The sequence below is a fragment of the Monodelphis domestica genome, chromosome 1 (assembly GCF_027887165.1).
Source record: "Monodelphis domestica isolate mMonDom1 chromosome 1, mMonDom1.pri, whole genome shotgun sequence".
In the NCBI taxonomy this organism is placed as follows: Eukaryota; Metazoa; Chordata; class Mammalia; order Didelphimorphia; family Didelphidae; genus Monodelphis; species Monodelphis domestica.
Window position 1 is genome coordinate 385,944,276 of NC_077227.1, and position 22,831 is coordinate 385,967,106.

The window sequence follows — 22,831 nt, forward strand, 5'->3', positions numbered from 1 at the left end:
ATTCATTCGGGTTATACATGATTTATAACACAAAAATATTTCCATATAATTCATTTTTATAAGTGAATAATCTTATAAAACCAAAACTTCAAATCATATACTCAAATAAGCAAGTGATAAATCATTTGTTTCCATCTTCATTCATACTTCAAGACTTTTTCTCTAGAGGTGGATAACATTCTTTTTCATAAGTCCCTTAGAATTTTCTTGGATCACTTTATTGCTTTTAGTGTCTACCACATTTGATCATTCTACAATATTGTAGTTCATGTATATAATGTTCTCCTGCTTCTGCTTATTTCAATCTGCATTAGTTCAAGTTTCTTTCCAGCTCTTTCTGAAATCAGCCTACTTATCTTTCGGTATAGCACAATAGTATTCCATTAACATCATATATCACAACTTGTTCAGCCATTCCCCATTTGAGGGACATTCCTTTAGTTTCCAATTCTTTGCTACCACAAAAAAGTGGAGCTACAAATATTTGTTTGTAAAAATAGGTCCTTTCCCTGTTTTTTTTTTAAATCTTTTTGGAATACAGACATATTAATGGTATTTCTGGATCAAAATGTGTGTATTCTTACATAGTTATGGACATAATTCAAAATTGCCCTCCAGAATGGATGAATCAATTCACAACTCCACCAGCAATGCATTGGTGTCTAAATTTTGCCACATATCCTTCAATATTTATTATTTTCCTTTACTGTCCTATTGGTCAATCTGATAGATGTAAGGTAGTACCTCAGAGTTGCTTTAATTTACATTTCAGGAATCAAGAGGGATTTAGAACATTTTAATATGATTATTGAAAGCTTTGATTTCATCTGAAAAATGTCTATTAATATCCTTTGACCATTGATCCATAGGAAGATGATTTGGATTCTTATAAATTTGAATTAATTCTTTATATATTAGAGAAATCAGACCTTTATATATTAGAGAAATTGAATTATCAGAGAAATTTTTTTATGTATTTTCCCAATTTATTACTTCCCTTCTAACCTTTAACTCCTATGCCTTCTAGTGTTTTGAATAGGAATGGGTGTTTTATTTGTCAAAAGTTTTTTCTGCTACTATTGAAATAATCATGTGATTTCTGTTAGTTTGAATATCGATATGGTAAATTATTCTGATGCTTTTCCTAATATTAAACTATTCTTGTATTCCTGGTATAAATCCCACTTGATCATAGTGAATAGTCCTTGTGATATATTTCTATAGTTTACTTCCTAATATCTTATTTAATATTTTTTATCTATGTTCATTAAGGAGATTTGTCATTTTCTTTCTCTGTTTTTAGTTTTTCTGGCTTAGGTGGCAGCACCATATTTGTGTCATTAAAAATAATTTGTTAGGACTCCTTTTTTGCTTATTTTGAGAAATAGTTTGTTTAGTTTGGGGATTAATTTTTCTTTAAATGTTTGATAAAATTCACTTGTGAATCCATCAGGCCCTGGGAATTATTCATAAGGAGATCATTGATGGCTTGTTTAATTTCTTTTTCTGAAATGGGATTATTTAAGTATTCTATTTTCTCTTTAGTTAATCTAGGCAATTTATATTTTTTGTAAATGTTCATCCATTTCCCCTAGAAAATCAGATCTGTTGTCATATAATTGGGTAAAATAGCTCCTTATGATTACTTTAATTTCCTCAATATTAGAGTTACAATCACCCTTTTCATTTTTGATGCTGGTAATTTGATTACCTTCTTTAATGTAATCAATTTAACTAATATTATATTTATTTTATTTGTTTTTTTTAATAGAACCATCTACTATTCTGATTTATTACTTCAATAGTTCTTTTGCTTTTAATTTTATTAATTTTTCCTTTTAGTTTTAGAATATCCAATTTAGTTTTTAATTGGAGATTTTTAATTTGCTCTTGTTTCTAGTTTTTTTAGGTGCATGCTGATTAATTGATCTGCTTTTTTCTCCATCTTTTTGATATAAACACTCAGAGATATTAATTTTCTCTTAAGCACTGCTTTGAGTGTATCTCATAAATTTTGATATGTTGTCTCCTCATTGTCATTTTCTTCAATGAAATTAGTGATTGTTTCTATGATTTGTTCTTTCACCCACCTCCTTAAGTTGCTTTAGTTTATCCTTTAAAAATCTGGATGCCACTATTTGGCAGCTGCCTCCTCATCAGGCACTTCTTCCATTATCTACCTAAGGACTCTTTCCACCAACAACCCATCACCATGGCCCACTGTTTTCCATCCCTCACCCCCAAGCAGAAGAAGGAGCTCTCAGACATTTCTAAATGCATTGTTGCTGATGGCAAGGGGATCCTGGCTGCATATGAGTCTGTTGGTACCATGAGCAATTGCCTGCAGAGGATCAAGGTCAAGAACATAGAAGAAAACCACCACCAGTTCAGGGAAATTCTCTTCACTGTGGACCAATCCATTAACCAGAGCATTGGAGGGGTGGTCCTTTCCCACAAGACTCTCTATCAGAAGGATAGCCAAGGAAAGTGGTTCAGAAACATCCTCAAGGAAAAGGGAATTGTGGTGGGAATCAAGCTGGACCAAGGTGCTGCCCCCCTGGCAGGAAGAAATCAAGAAACAACCATTCAAGGTTTTGATGAACTCTCTCAGCTGTGCCCAGTATAAGAAGGATGGCTGTGACTTTGGGAAGTGGAGGGCTGTGCTGAAGATTGGTGACCACTGTCCTTCCAACCTGGCCATCCAGGAGAATGCTAATGAGCTGGCCCGCTATGCCAGTATCTCCCAGCAGAAAGGGCTGGTGCCCATTGTGGAGCCAGAAGTCATCCCTGATGGCGATCATGACCTGGAGCATTGCCAATATGTCTCTGAGAAGGTCCTGGCCTCCATCTACAAGGCCCTTAGTGACCACCACGTATACTTGGAGGGAATTCTCCTGAAGCAAAACATGGTGACAGCCGGGCTTGCTTGCACCAAGAAGTACACCCCCAAACAGGTGGCTCTGGCTACCTTCACCACTCTGCACCGCACAGTCCCAGCTGCTGTTCCTGGCATCTGCTTTCTATCTGGAGGCATGAGTGAAGAAGATGCGACTCTTAATCTAAATGCCATCAACCTTTGCCAACTGCCCAAGTCCTGGAAGCTAAGTTTCTCATATGGGCACACTCTGCAGGCCATTGCACTTTTTGCCTGGGGGGCAAAGCTGCAAACAAGAAGGCAACTCAGGAGGCATTGATGAAGCAGGCTCAGACAAATGGCCAGGCAGCCAAAGGATAGTATATTCATTCAGGTTCATCTGGTTCTGCTGCCAGCCAATCCATTTTCACTCCTGGGGACCTTTTCCCTACCACTGCCCCAGCTCCTCTTTGCCTGTCATTAGGAGGCTACTGAGAAGGGAATCTATTTCCAACCCAGAGTGGAAATTGTGTGAAAATTCTGATTAGACTTATTGGTAACACAATACACTTTAAATCTGTAAACTCAGAATAAACATTAGTTCTCTCCACATAAAGAGACACACGCATAGCTCCTCGTCATTCTCTACACCTCACTGCAACTCTCACTAAAACTGATTTTCACAAAAACTATTTCTTGTTAGTGGGGAAACTGAGTAACAATTTCAACCCTTCCTGTGCAAAGCTAAATGCTTACAAATAAGAAAAAGAAGAGCATCCTTACCCTCAAGAACGTTCTCCCTCACCATAGCTTAAGGATACTTAGTTTGTTTTTTTTTTAAAGCCACCTTTCTGCTATGAATAACAGTCATCTAATGAAATACTTCTCAAGGGCTATAGACTGATGAGTATTTTTTACCAAGTAATTATGGCAATTTGCAGATCAGTTCTTGCATTAAAAAAAATAAATAAAACCTTTTATAAACACTTGGCAAAAAAAAATCTGGATGCCATACCATACCATTTGGTGCATATATGTTAAATATTGATATTTCTTCATTGTCTATACTACCTTTAATCAAGATGTAATTACCTTCCTTATCTCTTTTAATCAGATCTATTTTTGCTTTTGCTTTGTCTGAGATCATGATTCCTACTCCTGCTTTTTTGGTGTCAGTGAAGCCTAAGAGATGCATTAAGAGCAATTTTTAACATTTGTTTTATTTACATTTTAAATCTTTAAATCTCTCACTTCTTTCTTCACCACCCTAAGATAGTAAGCAATCTGATATGGATTTCACATGTACCGTCATGTAAAACATTTTTACATATTAATCCTTTGGTGGGAAGATACTAAAAAAAAATAAATTGAGAAAGGGCAAAATGTTTGCCTTGGTCTGGATTCAGACTTCACTAATTCGTCTTCTGAAAGTAGATGATATTTTCTTTATTATGAGTCCTTTGGGCATTTTTTGAATCATTGAATCACTTAGAATAATAGCTAAGTTATTAACAGTTGTTCATAGTAAAATGTTGCAGTAATTGTGTACAATGTTCTGGTTCTTACTTCACATTGCATTAGTTCATATAAGTCTTTCCATATTTTTCTGAGCTCCTCCTGCTAACCATTTCTTATAGAAATAAGAAATTAGATTTTTCTGGTTTGACTTATTCTTGAAGAGCAGATGACTCTTGATGATCACTACTTCCTTTGCTAAATCCTTGTATATTATCATATTAATATTACATCTGATAATTTTTATCAGGAATTGGCATAGTTTTCCAGTTTAAAGACACTTTCTTTTTTAAAAATAATTAGGATATTTTATTATCTCCAATTTTGTCATTGCTCGTCCATTGGACTAATTTATGCTTCCATTAGCATATTTCTTCATAGCTCACTGACAGTGAATCGGCAATCACTCTTGTCATTTCTTGAAGTTGTAAACCTTAAAATTTCCTAGACTTATAAATGTTGGAAATTTCACCATTGGGAAATTTCATACTTGGAAAATTTCTTACTGATAGTGTATTGGAATGTGAACCCCATTGGCATGAGAGGTTCCTTCTCCTCCCTTCTTAAGATTACTTTAGGACAGAAACCTTTTGCTGAACAATGGAAAGGGCTTTGACCTATGCTTAAGCACAGAACAGGAATTTCTTTGAGTCATGATTGATTTTAGAATTGATACAATAGAGATACTTGGAATGACAGAATCAGGTCTTGGAAAATACAATTTCCACCCCACTCAGTCCTAACAGGATTGAGGAAGGGCTGCAGATAGGACTAAAGTTTTTGATGTAAACTTAAATGTTGTCATGGCCTAGACCAACCACAGATCATGTCATGAGATCAGGTTACCAAGTGACTGAAAGATGCTTCCTTTCTTCTAATTTCTTGACTTGAGAATTTACCAACAATCAAATCGTTATAGTATATTAGAAGGAACCATAAATTTTGAATCAGAAGAACAATGATCTGTTCTTCCCTTACCACAAAAATGCACAGAAACATTCCAAAGAAGAATGTGACAAAATCATAGATTTAGAGCTCAAAAGCACTAAAAAGAGGTCATTTAGTCCAATCCCCTTAATTTGTAAATGAGGAATTTGTGGCCCCTGGGGATTCAATGACCTGCCCAAGTTGACAGTGAATGATACTACCAGGATTTAAACAAAGCCCCTCTGATTCTAAATTCAATGACCTTTCTATCATACCCCAATCATGTCATGCCATAGTGCTTCCTTATGGTTTTATGGAACAGAAGTAGAGAAGAGAATGTGAGTTTGAGAGTGTAGCTGACTATTGATGTCCTTTACATTTTTCTTGGGTGAGAAGGAAGTAATCTGGTAGATTGGAATCAATATTGCTATGGAAAATGTAAGAAATTGGGTCCTGTTACCAGCTCTGCCATTACATTATCATGAAATACATCAGTTTTGTCTTTTGTAAAATGAAAGAACTGTCAAACTGTCAACATTTACTTGACCTTTCTATGTTTTTGGTCCTTTCTAGTTTTAATATACTATATTCTATTTTTAATTATCTAATATTCTCTGAGTTGCTGGGAAGCTGAGTATGTGATAAACAGAATGAACATGTATCAAGAGCATGGGATAAAATATAAATGGCTTGAATTTTATTCTATGTTTAAAATTTTCACAAGTTTATCGATTTAGGGCATAAAACCATCTCAAATACTATCAAGTCCAACCCCCTCAGTTGATAAATGTGGAACGGAGTCTTAGATAGTTTAAATGAATTGTCCAATGTTATACAAATAATGAATAGCAAAGCTGGAATTTGAATTCAAATATACTAATTCCAGAAGACCTAAACTCATTCATAGGATAAGACTGCTAGCAAGTTAGGTGGTTTATCTATGGGACACTTTTCAGAGGAAATTGCTAAGAATTACACTATTTGAAATGGTATGGGTAGGTTATGAAATCCTTCAAGGATGGAGAGGGATCACCAAATTCCTAGACTCACTGATGAATTACAGTTTGTAACCTTTATGTTGAAAAGATGCTGGATGTGTAAGGGCCTTGTAGAAGTTCAGAGTAAAAAGGTAAAATAGATGATTGGAATAGAAATCCCATGCAGAACCAATTTACAAGTTCAGAAACTCTCAGTAAAGAAAAGACTACAGGCAGTTAGGTATCTTAGTGGATTAAGAGCAAGGCCTGAAGACAGGAGGTCATGGGTTCAATTCTGGCTTTTAGATACTTCCTAGCTATGTTAATCTGGGCAAGTCACTTAACCCCATTTGCCTAGTCCTTATGGATCTGCCTTGGAACCAATCAGAAGCTAAATGTTAAAAAAAAAAAAGAGGCCAGTTTAGAGCTGATTTTATTATTCATTGAAATGAATAGTGATATACAATCATAGAAGTCCCCAAACCCTCAATCTGAGCACAAATAGACTCTAGGAAGCAAAGAGCTAAAGGAAAACATAGATAATGATTAATCTGATATTTGGTCCCCCCAGGAATTCAGCACTTTCCTTTGTGTTTCAGGTTTAGTTTTCCATTGCTTTTCCTGCATAAATAAGATAAGGATTATAGTTAGTATAAATTACTATACACACACACACAGGCACACGCACACACAGACACACACACACATATATACATATATATATATATATATTCTGTGTACTGGGCAGGCTCCCATGAATTTCAATTCACCCATGAGGTGGTCCTGATCAGCTACTGCTATATTTTCCCAATAGACTGCAAGACAGAGACTCTTTTTGCCTTTTTATATATTCCTGATACTTAGCAAGGTACCAGGCACATAGTGAGGGCCCAATAGATACTTACTGATTGATTGTACCAGTAGCAGTGTGATCTAGTACAGGGAGATCTGATATTCGAGTCAAGACCTGAATTAAATGCTTAACTCTGCCATAAGCCCTTGGTCAAGTCACTTAGCCCATCTGAGTATTGGTTTTCCTCTTGGCAAAGTATATATGGGTATATTTGCACTGAGGTAGCAAGGTGGTTCAATGGATAGCACTCTGGGCCTGAAGTGAGAAAGAGCTGAGTTTAATTCTAGCCTCAGACACTTAATAGCTGTGTGACTCCAGGAAAGTCACATAACCTCTGTTTGCTTCAATCCAAAGGGGAAGGGAATGACAAACAACTCCAGTTTTTTGCCAAGAAAACCTCCAAGGATAGTACTTGTATGCAATAGTCCATAGGGTCACAAAGAATAGGAAATTAATGAACAACTAAACTCAAAATAGGTAGTATATAGGATATATTTTGTAAACTCTAAATCACTATAGAAATGTGACCTATTGTTTATTAAAAGGTAGTGTGGTATAATGTCTAGAGGGCTGGATTTGAGGGCAGTAAGACTTGGATTCAAGTGTTGCCTTTCATACAATAGCTACACAACCAGAGACAAGCTGCTAAACTTTTCAGTGTCCCCACATGACTCTCTAAAATAAAATGATAGATGATTGCTGATCTCCATTAATGGAGGGCATTTTTTCATCTTCATTGTTCAACACACTCATGAAATCACAGGTCCAGACTCAATGAAAAAACAAATAATGGTAGCTTTGAATGTAGCCACCTGTTGTTATCTGTGGTTCCTACAGGTCAAGCTGGCTCTCCTTAGGTAAGGAGGGCCCCCTCTCCTCACAAGAGCAGTCCCTGAAATTGAGGGACTCCAAGGCTAGTAAATTGATGGACTCCAAGTCTAGTGCTCAGGGCCCCTGCCCATTCTGATATTTAAAGGATCAATGATCCATATCCCAGAAAGAATCAAACTATATTGGGGGCAGCTGGGTGGCTCAGTGGATTGAGAGCCAGGCCTAGAGATGGGGAGATCCTGGGTTCAAATGTGGCCTCAGACACTTCCCAGCTGTGTGACCCTGGACAAGTCACTTGACCCCCATTGCCTAACCCTTACCACTCTTCTGCCTTGGAGCCAATACACAGTATTGATTCCAAGTTGGAAGGTAAGGGTTAAAAAAAAAGAGAGAATCAAACTATACTTACTTATTTGCTTCATTAAACATACACATGTTGCTATAGGTTTTCCCATCAGAACCACAAACAGGGTCAAAGAGTGCTGGACAGGCAACCTGGTCATCTGATAGTTTCCTGTTGCCACTCTGGAAAGAGAAGCATCATGAGAATAATGTAGAAAAGGCATTTCAGAGCTATGTTTATGTAGCCAATGAGCCGGGAAAGGGACAGTCACAGCAAGTCACTAACAAACATAATGTCTTGATTAAGCTTGGAAAACTTTATCTTCCTGGGACTATTGCAGTTTGCTCCAGTACAAAAGGAGAGGCTTGTATTAGATCATCTTTCAGTGTCCTATCAGACATTCTAGGGAGTATTCTTTTTGCCTGGGGCTCACCAGGGCTAGAAGTACAGCAGCCACTCAACCTGATCTCAGTGTTGATTGGTAAGAAGCACTGACTTACTCTGTTTTTCTTCCAACCTGGGCCAGTTTGACCCTCCTCTGCCAGTTTTATGAACATGACTCCTGGGGATTCACTTCTCCTAAGGCAGAAGGGGCTCACCACATTAGTTTAGGCCTGAGTGTGGACACTCCTACATCCTACAGTAGTACAGAACCCTTAAACTTAAGTGATTTAACAGCCTCAACCTGCCCTAGTTGTAGGGATTCCTGGAGTATGCCAAGTCTTGTTTACTAATCTGTAGTCTGAGAACTGACCATTCCAGTTCTGACATTCCATGTTCTAAGATCCCTTCTGGTTTTGATATTCTTTATTGTGCTAGAGATTCATTTATTAAATAGGAGTTTCATTCAAGGTCTAAGGCCTTTTTCCTTTCTCACACTGTTAGTGTAGGTCTTTTAATTTCATTTCATTGACTTTTTTTCATTTCCCTAAGATTTTTTTTTCTTTTGCTGCTTAAAGTCACTTCCCTGCCATATCATATCCCTGCTAAATGTTTCATTCAGTGACATCAAAGAAACAATAAATTAATTAATTAAATAAATAAATAAATAAAATAAATAAATAAATAAATTAAAAAAAAACAGTAGTACTCACTTGAACACCCTGTGTGTTGCCAGTAGGTAATTTACCCCCACTTTTCTCTTCTTCTTGATCACCATTAGCCCCTGGTTTCACCTTCTGTGTAAAAGTATCTGGCCTTTGGTTTTTATTGGATCCACCTGCCTTCATCACTTGGCTGGCTGCATCTAGAGATAAATCAAAGATGGAATTAAGTTGAAACTATGTGCCTTTTGGAATATTAATCCTAACTCTCCCTTCATTAATTAATTACAATAGTAACATATTCCTTCAGGATATTTGATTCTTGTTTTTTATTTATGTTGAGTTGTCCTGAGTTTCTTCCTAACTTCCTATTTGTTCTTCTTCCATCTCTCTTCAGGACTCCCACCTACTAAGGAAATGATTTCTCAAAGTTCTTCCTCAATTATCCAGTTTTTAGCATAATACTTGGCACATAGTAGGCAATCAAGTGTTTGTTGACTTACTGACTTCATAGAATCAGAATATTTTAATTTTAGGAATAGAAAGGATCTCAGAGATTCTCTGAGGTCAAATATCTAGAGCTATATGCGTCCACATTTTAAAAATGAGGAAACAAAAAACAAAGAGGCTAAGACTTCCTCAATGTCACAAAGCAACAGAGATGGGTTCTGAATTCAGTTCCTCTGAAGTCAATTCCAATGTTCTCTCCAGCATACCACAGATTAGCAAGAAATTCCTCCACAGCCACTGTAAGTAGCCTCTTTTGCTTTTTCTACTCATTCCAGCTCCAACTGTCCTCACTGCCTTCAGACCTGCATTTTAAACTTCATATAGTACATCTTATGTCTTACCAGAAACTTGAACTCAACCTATCTAAAATAAAATCACAATTGAGTTCACAGATAGGGAGCACAAATCAGAAAAAAAAAGATTCTAAGTCCAAATGCTAAACCTGAATTGACTTTTATCCAGTTTATTATCTCCCAGATTTTGTTGTATTTCTTGTTTTATTTGACTTCATTTTATTTTTAAAATTTCCCATGTAGAGGATATATCCAGATCTTTGATGATGAGTAGAAAGTAATGGCATTTTAAGGTGATTGTGATCAGATAGCGATAGAACTTTTTGTCAAAAGATCCACTTTCAAGGTTTGCCTTTCCTCTTGCTTCTCTGTGATCTTATATGAGTTACTTCATGCCCATGTTTTCTCACATGCAAAATGAGATGTTTGAACTAGCTCCCTTATTAAATTCCATTTCAGCTTTGTGATTCTGTAAAAATGATGCTTTGTCTGTGTTTAGAAAAATAAATCTTTTTTTCAAGTGAGAATGCTTTTCAGAAAATAATTTAATTTAGGAGTTTTGAGTTAAACACACACACACACACACACACATACACAAACAACAAATACTTCTTCTTCCCCTCCTTGTCATTGGTTTCTTGATTAACTGGTATCATGGCATAAATGACTTGAACTTTTAGATATATGAGTCTGCCTGAAAGCAGAGGGATGGACTTTCTGATCTTAGTCATAAAGCTTTAGAAGTAGAAAGAATATTAGATGTCACACTGGGATAAAGAGAAGAGCCAAGATTCAAACACAGGATATATGTGTTAAATGGAATTTATTTCAAATCTAGATTGTACTAGGTGACCACTGATGTCCCTTCTATCTTTCACTCCTCTAACTCCAAATATGGTACAGTTTAGAGTCTTGTCATTTCTAAGACCTGGATTTTTATCTTGACAACCATTGATTTCCCAAAATATCTTTGGCCAATCCCTTCTTAAGAAGTCCCAATATTCTCATTTGTAAAATAAAGATATTTGAATAGTTGATTTCTCAATGCCCCTTCTAGTTATAATAATCTATGGCTCTCTAGTAAAAGTTCTGTAATTGGTATTAAAAGGTCTGACTTCATGGGGCAGTCAAATGGCTTAGTAGGTTTAAAGTCAGCCCTAGAAACAAGAGGTACTGGGTTCAAATATGACCTCAAACTTTTTCTATATGTGTGATCTGGGACAAGTCACTTAACCTCCCTTGGCAACCCTTACCACTCTTCTGCCTTAGAACCAATATATAGTATTGATTCTAAGATGGAAAGTAAGGGTTTTTTAAAAAAAAATTAAAAAGAAGACCTGGCTTCAAACTTTAGAGTCATCTTTTTCTGATACCGTGTTAGCCATTTCCTCTTTTTCTGGATCTCAGGTTTTTTTTTTTCCATTTAACAACCTGAGATCAAATCCTACCTCTGACACAGACTGTTTAGCCTAACTCACTTAACTACTCAGTGATCCAGATAATATTCTAATAATACAAATTAAAAAGCAAATAAATAAAATACTTGCTGATCTCCATATATCCTTCCATACCAATATTTCCCCACATAGGTAAAATTACTTTCTTTTATTTCAACCTTCAAAAATATCTCTAAAAGATTCTTTCAATGTTAGATAGTGGACTTTCTGTGGCCTATAGTAATCTTAATCACAAAATTTGAGATCATTGGAATCATGCAATATTAGAAATGGAAGAGATAACAAAGATCATTGAATTTAGTTTCTTCCTTTTATAAAGGAAGAAAGTATGGGACAGAAAGCTTAATGTTCTATCCACATAGCTACTAACTGTAAAAGCCCAGACTCCTATGATATAGTAGCACGCATAGATTCTTAGAGTTGGAGTGGACATTAGATATTATTCCTTCCAACAATCTTACCTGAGAAGATGGCACCCAGCACTAAGGAGAAGAGTATGCATGCAATTGCTGTCTTCATCTTGAGCTGAGTCTATAGCTCTCCTACCTTCACCAGTGACTGGTGCTTCCTTTTACACTCCTTGTATGAGAAAGACAGAGTGAATGACCCAGTTACTCTGTGTGCTATATATTGGAAAAGATTCTCCACCCAGATTGTGAAATTTAGCTATTACCTCAAAACAACTCCACTCCCACTCCCTAAACCCCAAATAGAGCTCATTTTATGAAGATGCTTTCCCAGTCAGAAAGGACTACTTCTGACTGGAATGCCATATTTAAAACCCATTTCACAACAAAATCCCCATAAAAAGGACATTTACAATGGATGACCCAGGAGAGCTCCCAACTACCTCAATTATGGCTCTGGTATGCCCTGAGGTCAGCACTCTCTTCGACCTGTTGGCTTAAAGTTATACTAATTGGGCTTTTAAGCATTCTTTCTTCTTTCAAAAAGAATTATTCTCTGAAAATTTTTGAGGAACATGGAAAGATTTATGCAAACTGAAGCAGAGTTAAATAAGCAGAACAGTAAATAAATGATCCTCTGAACCAGGAAAAAACAAACAAACAAATAGACATGCACAATAACTACAACAAAGTATATGAAAAGCTCCCTAGAGGAGAACATGATTCTGAGTAGCTGAAAAAGAAATGATGGTCACTGAGAAGAAAGAGTGAAATGCATTTCCTTCAATTTAGCAGAGATGGGGAACTAGAAAGGTAAAAAGTTGTATACTTTGTTAGACATTTTTTTATGAGTGAAATAAGGAGAAAGGACCAAAATGATCATTAGATGTGAAAGAAGTATATTAAATGGAAGTAATGATGCTTATTTAAAGGTATTTTTATGATGTTCCATGAAGACACAGGTCTCCTGTTAGACATATAAAAACAAGTTGTAATAATGTCATTGTTCTTTTCCAGACAATGCACTAAATGGAAATTCATGTGAAAATGACCTCTATGGTATTTTATTTAACTGCAAACTCAGCTTGACTTGATGGTGTATTGTCTATGAAGAAAGCTAGTTTGCTCTTAGACTTCATTACTATTTGTAGAATATATAGCGTGAGGGAACTAGTGATCCTGCTCTTCACTGCTTTGATCAGAGTATATTCTGAGTATTTTTTTCTACTCTAAATCCTAATTTTTGTGAACTACATATATTTCCAGAAGAATAACCAGAGGTGGGATAGGAATGAGTGGATTGAAACCAAGGCCATGAGAACATTAATTTTAAAAAGAAATATTTAGCTTGGAGAAGACAAGGCTTAAGTCCTTTCTTGGTCCAAAATCTATTATCTTAAACAAAACAATAAGTAAAATGCAATAAAACACAGAGATTTTTTAAATAAAATATTGGAGTCTGAAATGCCTTAAAAATATAGCCTACAGTCTCCTTAAATTCATTGGGTTGGTTTTTTTTTTAAATTATTCATTTAGATGCCTTTTGTCAGAAGGCAGAAGATTGGTAAGGTGTAGGCAATGGGGGTCAAGTGATCCACCCAGGGTCACACAGCTAGAAAGTGTCTGAGGCCAGATTAGAACCCAGGACCTCCTGTCTCTAGGCCTGGCTTTCAATCCACCAAGCCACTGAGCCACTGAGCTACCCCCTCCCATAGTAAGAGTAGATTTTAGGAATTTCAAATTTGGTTAAAGAGTTGCAGGGAGCTGAATTTTTCCCCTGAATCTAGGGTGAGATAAATAAAAGTATCAGTGCACTCAAAAGGTATCCTCTTAAATAAGTCATGCTTGTAACTTCCTTTTTGGAAAAGTCTCTTCCTTCTCTTCATTTACCCCCCACCCCCACCCCGTGATCCCAAGCCCCTAGTCCACATGGAGGCTAACTGTAACCTAAAGAAAGAACACCCACATTTTTACCAGTTGGTTTGTGGTCCTGAAGAAATTGGGGCAGCTACCAGCAGTGATCTGGGTCTGAGGCCAGAGATGTTGAGGCCAGAGCCGGAGCCAGGGTGGGCAGAGCAGGGACTAGGTGAGCTATCTTGATCAAGAAGGTGCAGAGAGTCAAACTTGTGTTTTCAATAGGAATGAGTTTTGTATTTTGTCAAAGGCTTTTTTCTGCATCTATTGAGATAATCATGTGATTTTGGTGGTTTCCTTGTTGATATGGTCAATTATATGGATGGTTTTCCTGATATTGAACTATCCTCACATTCCTGTTATAAATCCCACCTGATCATAGTGAATAACCCTCCTGATCACTTGCTGGAGTCTTTTTGCTAGTATCCTATTTAAGCTTTTTGCATCTATGTTCATTAAGGAGATTGGTCTGTAGTTTTCTTTCTCCATTTTTTACCTGCCTGGCTTTGGAATCAGTACCATATTTGTATCATAAAAGGAATTTAGTAGAACTCCCTCTTTGCTTATTATGTCAAATAGTTTGTATAGTATTGGGATTAGCTGTTCTTTGAATGTTTGATAGAATTCACTTGTGAATCCATCAGGTCCTGGGATTTTTTCTTAGGGAGTTCTTTAATGGCCTGTTCAATTTCCTTTTCTGATATGGGATTATTTAAGAATTATATTTCTTCATCTTTTAAACTAGGCAATTTATATTTTTGTTAATATTCATCCATATCACATAGATTGGCATATTTATTGCTATATAATTGGGCAAAATAGTTTTTAATGATTGCCTTAATTTCCTCTTCATTGGAGGTGAGTTCTCCCTTTTAATATGATACTGTTAATTTGGTTTTCTTCTTTCCTTTTATTCATTAGATTGACCACTACATTGTCTACTTTGTTTGTTTTTTCAAAATATCAGCTTCTAAGGGCACTAAAAGACTGTCTGCCCTTTGATCCAGCCATAGCACTGCTGGGTTTGTACCCCAAAGAGATAATAAGGAAAAAGACATGTACAAAAATATTCATAGCTGTGCTCTTTGTGGTGGCAAAAAATGCAAAATGAGAATATGTCCTTCAATTGGGGAATGGCTGAATAAATTTTGGTACATGTTGATGACGAAATTATATTGTGCTCAAAGGAATAATAAAGTGGAGGAATTTCATGGGAACTGGAACAACCTCCAGGAAGTGATGTAGAGTGAAAGTAGCAGAACCAGGAAAACATTGTACACATAGACTGATAAACTGTGGTACAATTGAATGTAATGGACTTTTCCATTAGTGGCAATGCAGTGATCCTGAGCAATTTGGAGAAATCTAAGGGAAAAACCACTATCCACATTCAGAGGAAACTCTGTGGAAGTAAAAACACTGAAGAAAAAATATTGCTTGAATACATGGGTTGAAGGGATATGGTTGGGGATATAGACTCTAAATGAACATCCTACTGCAAACAACAACATGGAAATAGGTTCTGATCAAGGACACAAGTAATACTCAATGAAATTGCGAGTTGGCTGCAGAAAGGGTGGGTGGAGGAGAGGGAGGGAAATAAAGTGATTATTATAATAAAAAAATAAATAAACAGATAAATAAATAATTAAATAAATGAATAAAAAATAAATGAATAAATAAATAAATAAAACTCTTTAAAAAATACCAGATTCTAGTCTTATTATTTGTTCAATAGTTCTATCAGTTTTGATTTATTAATTTCTCCCTTAATTTTTTGGATATTTAAATTTGGTTTTCTTCTGGGGGGATTTAATTTGTTAGCTTTCAAGTTTTTTTATTTGTATTTCCAATTCATTGACCACTGCCCTCCCTAATTTGTTAATATATGAACTCAAAGATATAAATTTTCCTATGAGTACTGCTTTGGCTGCATCCCATAGAGTTTGAAAGGATGTCTCATCATTGTCATTTTCTTCAATGAAATTATTGTTTCTATGATTTGTTCTCTAACCAACTTTGGAGAATCATGTTATTTAATTTCCAATTAATTTTTGATTTGGCTCTCCCTGTACCCTTACTGATCATTATTTTTATTGCCTTATGATCTGAAAAAGTTGCATTTATTATTTCTGCTTTTCTGCATTTGTATGCCATGTTTTTATGACCTAGTATTTGGTCAAACTTTGTGAATGTACCATTTGCTGCTGAAAAGAAGGTGTATTTCTTTTTTTTCCTATTTATTTTTCTCCATATATCTATTAACTCTAATTTTCCTAAGATTTCATAAACATCTTTTACCTCTTCCTTATTTATTTTTTTATTTGATTTATCTACTGACTGAAAACTATTACTTGTTGAAATGAAGAGGATAAATTGATGGGAAACTGTTTCTTCAGCAATAACTGTTGTTCTCTGGCTGGCTGTGACTAGAGAGGTGGCTACAGGAACCTAAACTTGAAATGGAGAAGGAAAATAGAGGGAAAACTGTTTCTTCTCTGGCTTTTGACTACAGAAGCTGCTACAGCAACCTAAACTTGCTTATTTGTAATGTATGGAGGAATGAGAAATGCTGAGGGATGCCACACAGAGAAATGCTGGTACACAGGGGACACTGCTCTGGGATTTGCTCTGGGGTTTCTGCCTATTGATCCCTATTGATTGTTGATGGATCAATCTACTTCCTAACCCCCTTCCTCCCTCTCTCCCTCCCTTAACCAACCTTTCCCTTTTGCCTCCCCCACCTCCCAAATTTTCTTAAAGCCTATGCTTCTTCCCTCCCTCCTGAGTGAACTATAAAGATACTCCAGTTGCTTTTTTCATTCAGGGGGTTTATTGGGATAAGAGCCTGGGAAAGTGAGGTAAGAGTGATGAGGAATTTCCCTAATCTAAATGATATAAAATTGAGGGGTTTTGGGAGTCACAAGTATGATTCTTAGACAGTTAAAAAGATGAAGGACAATGGCTTTTCAAGATCTTCTTTCTTCTCCACAAAAAAAAAATCAGTAAGGTCTCTCAGCTTAAACCCAGATAGAAACAAACTTCAAAGGTTCTCCTTTTCTCCTGGCCAGCTCAACTCCCTTATAGACCACCAACTCAAAAGCTTCTCCCCTGATCAGTTTTAACTGCTCAGAGACAGAGAAACAGAGACCAAGTCCCAAAAGCCAAGGTTCTCTTCTCAGTGTCAACTTCAACTGCTCAGAGTCAGAGAAAATAATAAAAAAATCAAATCAGCCTCACAAAAGTCTTTCATCCAGCTTCAAACCTCCAGGGAGAGAGAGTGTCTCCCAGTCAGAGACAAAGTCCAAAAGCCCCTTCCCCCGTCAGCTCAAACTCCTACCAATCAGGGACATTCTGTTGGAACCCTGGCCTTTGCATTCTTGCATCTTGGTCCACAAGTCCTGTAAGATCTCTCCCTCCCTCCCTCTCTCTCTCTCTCTCTCTCTCTCTCTCTCTCTCTCTCTCTCTCTCTCTCTCTCTCTCTCTCTCTGTCTCTCTCTCTCTCTCTCTCTTTCTTTCTCTCTCTCTGTCTCTCTCTGTCTCTCTCTGTCTCTCTCTGTCTCTCTCTCTCTCTCTCTTTCTTTCTCTCTCTCTGTCTCTCTCTCTCTCTCATGTCTCCATCACACTTTCTTATGTTTTTTATTTGATTTATCTAAGTTTGATAGTGGTAGGTTCAGGTCCCCCAATAGTATAGTTTTTTTTTTCTTTTATAGTATTTTATTTGATCATTTCCATGCATTATTCATTAAAGACAAAGATAATTTTTTTTCCTCCCCCCCACCACCTGTAGCCGACGTGTGATTCCACTGGGTATCACATGTGTTCTTGATTCGAACCCATTGCCATGTTATTAATATTTGCATTAGAATGTTCATTTAGAGTCTCTCCTCTGTCATGTCCCCTCAACCGCTGTAGTCAGGCAGTTGCTTTTCCTCGGTGTTTCTACTCCCACAGTTTGTCCTCTTCTTATGGACAGTGTTTTTTCTCCTAGATCCCTGCAAATTGTTCAGGGACATTACACCACCACTAATGAAGAAGTCCATTATGTTCGATTATACCACAGTGTGTTTGTCTCTGTGTACAATGTTCTCCTGGTTCTGCTCCTCTCGCTCTGCATCACTTCCTGGAGGTCGTTCCAGTCTCCATGGAATTCCTCCACTTTATTATTCCTTTTTGCACAATAATATTCCATCAACAACATATACCACAATTTGTTCAGCCATTCCCCAATTGATGGGCATCCCCTCGTTTTCCAATTTTTGGCCACCACAAAAAGCACAGCTATGAATATTTTTGTACAAGTCTTTTTGTCCATTATCTCTTTGAGGTACAGACCCAGCAGTGCTATGGCTGGATCAAAGGGTAGACATTCTTTTATCGCCCTTTGTGCATAGTTCCAAATTTCCCTCCAGAATGGTTGGATCAGTTCATAACTCCACCAGGAATGAATTAATGTCCCTACTTTTCAACATCCCCTCCAGCCTTCATTACTTTCCATAGCTGTCATGTTAGCCAATCTGCTTGGTGTGAGGTGATACCTCAGAGTTGTTTTGATTTGCATCTCTCTGATTATAAGAGATTTAGAACACTTCTTCATGTGCTTATTAATAGTTTTGATTTCTTTATCTGAAAACTACCTATCCATGTCCCTTGCCCATTTATCAATTGGGGGAATGGCTTGATTTTTTGTACAATAGATTTAGCTCTTTATAAATTTGAGTAATTAAACCTTTGTCAGAGGTTTTTATGAAGATTTTCCCCAATTTGTTGTTTTCCTTCTGATTTTAGTTACAATGGAATTGTTTGTACAAAAGCTTTTTAATTTGATGTAGTCGAAATTATTTATTTTACATTTTGTGATTCTTTCTATGTCTTGCTTGGTTTTAAAGTCTTTCCCCTCCCAAAGGGGACATGTATACTATTCTGTGTTTACCCAATTTACTTATGGTTTCCTTCTTTATGTTTAAGTCATTCACCAATTTTGAATTTATCTTGGTGTAGGGTGTGAGGTGTTGATCAATTCCTAATCTCTCCCACACTGTCTTCCAATTTTCCCAGCAGATTTTATCGAATACTGGATTTTTGTCCCAGAACTTGAGATCTTTGGGTTTATCGTATACTGTCTTGCTGAGGTCGCTTGCCCCCAGTCTATTCCACTGATCCTCCTTTCTGTCGCTTAGCCGGTACCAAATTGTTTTGATGACTGCTCCTTTGTAATATAGTTTGAGGTCTGGGACTGCAAGGCCCCCCTCAATTGTGTTTTTTTTTTCATTATTTCCCTGGATATCCTTGATCTTTTGTTATTCCAAATGAATTTTGTTATGGTTTTTAATAAATCAGTAAAGAAATTTTTTGGGAGTTCCATGGGTATGGCACTAAATAGATAAATAACTTTGGGTAGGATGGTCAATTTTATTATATTGGCTCGTCCTATCCATGAGCAGTTAATGTTTTTCCAATTGCTCAAGTCTAGTTTTAGTTGTGTGGTGAGTGTTTTGTAGTTATGTTCATATAGTTCCTGTGTTTGTCTCGGGAGATAGATTCCTAGGTATTTTATTTTGTCTAAGGTGATTTTGAATGGGTTTTCTCTTTCTAGTTTTTGCTGCTGAGCTGTGTTGGAGATATATAGAAATGCTGATGACTTATGTGGGTTTATTTTGTACCCTGCAACTTTGCTAAAGTTGTTGATTATTTCAATTAGCTTTTTGGTTGAATCTCTAGGATTCTTTAAGTAGAGCATCATGTCATCTGCAAAGAGTGATAACTTGTTCTCCTCCTTGCCTATTTTGATACCTTCAATTCCTTTATCTTCTCTAATTGCTACTGCTAGTGTTTCTAGTACAATGTCAAATAATAGATGTGATAATGGGCATCCTTGTTTCACTCCTGATCTTATTGGGAATGCATCTAGTTTATCCCCATTGCAGATGATATTAGCTGATGGTTTTAGATATATACTGTTTATTATTTTTAGGAATTACCCTTCTATTCCTATGCTTTCTAGTGTTTTTAATAGGAATGGGTGTTGTATTTTATCAAAGGCTTTTCTGCGTCTATTGAGATAATCATGTGGTTCTTGTTGGTTTGCTTGTTGATGTGGTCAATTATGTGGATGGTTTTCCTAATATTGAACCAGCCCCGCATCCCTGGTATAAATCCTACTTGATCATGGTGGATGACCCTTCTGATCTCTTGCTGGAGTCTTTTTGCTAGTATCCTATTTAAGATTTTTGCATCTATATTCATTAGGGAGATTGGTCTATAGTTTTCTTTCTCTGTTTTTGACCTGCCTGGTTTTGGAATCAGTACCATGTTTGTGTCATAAAAGGAGTTTGGTAGAAGTCCCTCTTTGTTTATTATGTCAAATAGTGTGTATAGTATTGGGATTAACTGTTCTTTGAATGTTTGATAGAATTCACTTGTGAATCCATCTGGCCCTGGGGATTTTTTCTTAGGAAGTTCTTTGATGGCCTGTTGAATTTCATTTTCTGATATGGGATTATTTAAGATTTCTATTTCTTCTTCTGTTAGTCTAGGCAGTTTGTATTTTTGTCCATATCACTTAAATTGGTGTATTTATTGCCATATAATTGGGCAAACTAATTTTTAATGATTGCCTTAATTTCCTCTTCATCAGAGGTGATGTCCCCCTTTTCATCTTTGATGCTGTTAATTTGCTTTTCTTCCTTCCTTTTCTTAATTAGATTGACCAGTACTTTGTCTATTTTTTCAAAGTACCTTGTCTTTCAAAGCTTTCAAAGCTTTCTTGTCTTATTTATTAAATCAATAGTTCTATCCCTTTTGATTTTATTAATTTCTCCCTTAATTTTTAGGATTTCTAGTTTGTTTTTCTGCTGGGGGGTTTTAATTTGGTCACATTCGAGTTTTTTTTTTTTTTTTGCATTTCCAATTGATTGATCTCTGCTCTCCCTAGTTTGTTAATATATGCACTCAGGGATATGAATTTACCTCTGATAACTGCTTTGACTGCATCCCAAAAGGTTTGAAAGGATGTCTCTCCATTGTCATTTTGCATACATGCTGATTAGTGATATTTCCTCATTGTCTAAAGTCTCTTTTAACACAATATAATTACCTTCCCTATCCCTTTTGATCAGGTCTATTTTTGCTTTGGCTTCATCAGATATCATGATTGCTACTTCTGCCTTCTTTCTGTCAGTTGAGGTCCAGAAGGCCTTACTCCATCCTTTAATTCTGACCTTGTGGCTGTCTACCCACCTCATGTGTGTTTCTTGGAGTCAACATATGGTAGGGTTTTGGATTCTAATCTATTCTTCTATTTGTCTACGTTTTATGGGTGAGTTCATCCCATTCACCTTCAACGTTATGACTGTCACTTGTGGACTCCCTGGCATTTTGATATCCTTCCCTAATTCTAACCTTTCTTCTTCAGCTCTACCTTTTAGTCCAGTGATTTACTTTAAATCAGTCCCCCTTGTATTTCCCTTTCTACCCCCCTCCCTTCTTATTCCCTCCTTTATTTTCCCCTGTAGTCTTTTTAAAATTTTCCCCCCACCCTCTCCCTCCCTTGTACTGTTTCCCTCCCCACCAGTATGTTTTTTACCCTGCTACTCCCCTATAGGGTGCAAATCTATTCTCTTCCCCAATGGATTGGATTGTTCTTCCCTCTTTGGGTCAGTTTCAAAGTACGTAAGAGTTGAGTATTTCCTATCTCCAACCTCTTTACCCTTCCAGTATATCGATGTTCTCCCCCCTCCTGCCATGAGTTTCTTTGTGACATATAAATTTACCCCCATTTGTTTCTTTTCCCATTTCTTTTAGTCATAACCTCTTTCTTTTTTAGCTCTAGTCATGTATATATATACATATATATATACATACACATGTATATATATTTATGCATGCATATATCTATATACCTATTTATGTCTTGTCCTTTCATCCTATACAGTTTGTCACTGTTCCCTCTGAGTGTAGTTCTTCTAGCTGCTTAGGTGATAGCAACAGTTTTTAAGAGTTGCCAATGACCTCTTTTCTTATAGGGATACATATCATTTTAAGTTATTGAGTCTCTTAAAAAAACCCTTTGTTGTTGTTGTTGTTGTTGTTGTTGTTGTTGTTGTTGTTGTTTTCCCCTCTTTTTAAATTACCTTTTGATGATTCTCTTGAGTTCTGTGGTTGGACTTCAAATTTTCTGTTCAGGTCTGGTCTTTTATTTATGAATGTTTGGAACTCTTATGTTGTGTTAAATGACCATACTTCCCCCTGTAAGAATATAGTCAGTTTTGATGGGTATTTTATTCCTGGCTGTAGGCCTAGTTCCCTTGCTTTCCGGAATATCTTATTCCATGCCTTTTGGTCCTTCAGTGTGGATGCAGACAGATCCTGTGTTATCCTCACCGTGTTTCCATGGTATATGAATGGCTTCTTCTTGGCAGCTTGTAATATCTTTTCTTTGGTCTGATAGTTTTTGAGTTTGGCTCTAACATTGCTGGGTGTTGTCAGTTAGGAATTAAATACAGGAGGTGATCTGTGGATTCTTTCAATATCCACTTTCCCCTCTTGTTCTAGGATCTCGGGACAGTTTTCCTGGATAATTTCCTGTCGTATTATGTCCAGGCTTTTTCTTTTTCGTGGTCTTCTGGTAGTCCAAGTATTCTTAAATTTTCTCTTCTTGAACAATTTTCTAAATCTTCTGTTTTGTGAATGAGATGCTTCACATTTCCCTCAATTTTTTCATTCTTTTTGTTTTGTTTTATAGTGTCCTGCTGCCTTGTGAGGTCACTTGATTCTAGTTGTTTTACTCTGGTTCTTAAAGACTGGATTTCATCTCTGGCTTTTTGGTTGTCTTTTTCCTTCTGGTCTGATTTTCTTTGAAGATCGTCTTTTATCCTCTTTATCTCTTCTTTCATCTCCTTTGCCTCA

The 22,831-nt window shown here is 36.5% G+C and overlaps 1 protein-coding gene and 1 pseudogene across 2 annotated transcripts; one reads left to right on the plus strand and one right to left on the minus strand.

Moving 5' to 3' along the window:
- Positions 1–2,185: 2,185 nt before the first annotated feature.
- On the plus strand, positions 2,186–3,349 carry LOC100031614 (fructose-bisphosphate aldolase B-like; annotated as a pseudogene).
- A 3,339-nt stretch (positions 3,350–6,688) lies between these two features.
- LOC103102056 (serine protease inhibitor Kazal-type 6-like) lies at positions 6,689–12,187 on the minus strand. 2 transcript variants are annotated; one of them, XM_007474070.2, is made up of 4 exons: positions 12,065–12,187; positions 9,395–9,546; positions 8,367–8,482; positions 6,689–6,894 (listed from the first exon to the last, which is right to left on the minus strand). In XM_007474070.2, the coding sequence occupies exons 1-4, from the start codon at positions 12,120–12,122 to the stop codon at positions 6,849–6,851; spliced, it is 372 nt and encodes a 123-aa protein (XP_007474132.1). In that variant the 5' UTR covers positions 12,123–12,187; the 3' UTR covers positions 6,689–6,848. The 2 variants fall into 2 exon arrangements, 1 of the variants encoding a protein (XP_007474132.1); XR_008911091.1 differs by lacking the exons at positions 9,395–9,546; positions 12,065–12,187 and adding an exon at positions 8,801–9,052.
- Between the last annotated feature and the right edge of the window lie 10,644 nt (positions 12,188–22,831).

Bases quoted from the DNA above. Each gene is read 5' to 3' on its own strand.
- LOC103102056 (XM_007474070.2), bottom strand. From the start codon at position 12,122: ATGAAGACAGCAATTGCATGCATACTCTTCTCCTTAGTGCTGGGTGCC. The intron at 8,483-9,394 runs GTGAGTACTACT...TTCTCTTTCCAG, and splicing joins GCAACACACAGGGTGTTCAA to AGTGGCAACAGGAAACTATC. The intron at 6,895-8,366 runs GTAAGTATAGTT...TTATTTATGCAG, and splicing joins ATGTTTAATGAAGCAAATAA to GAAAAGCAATGGAAAACTAA.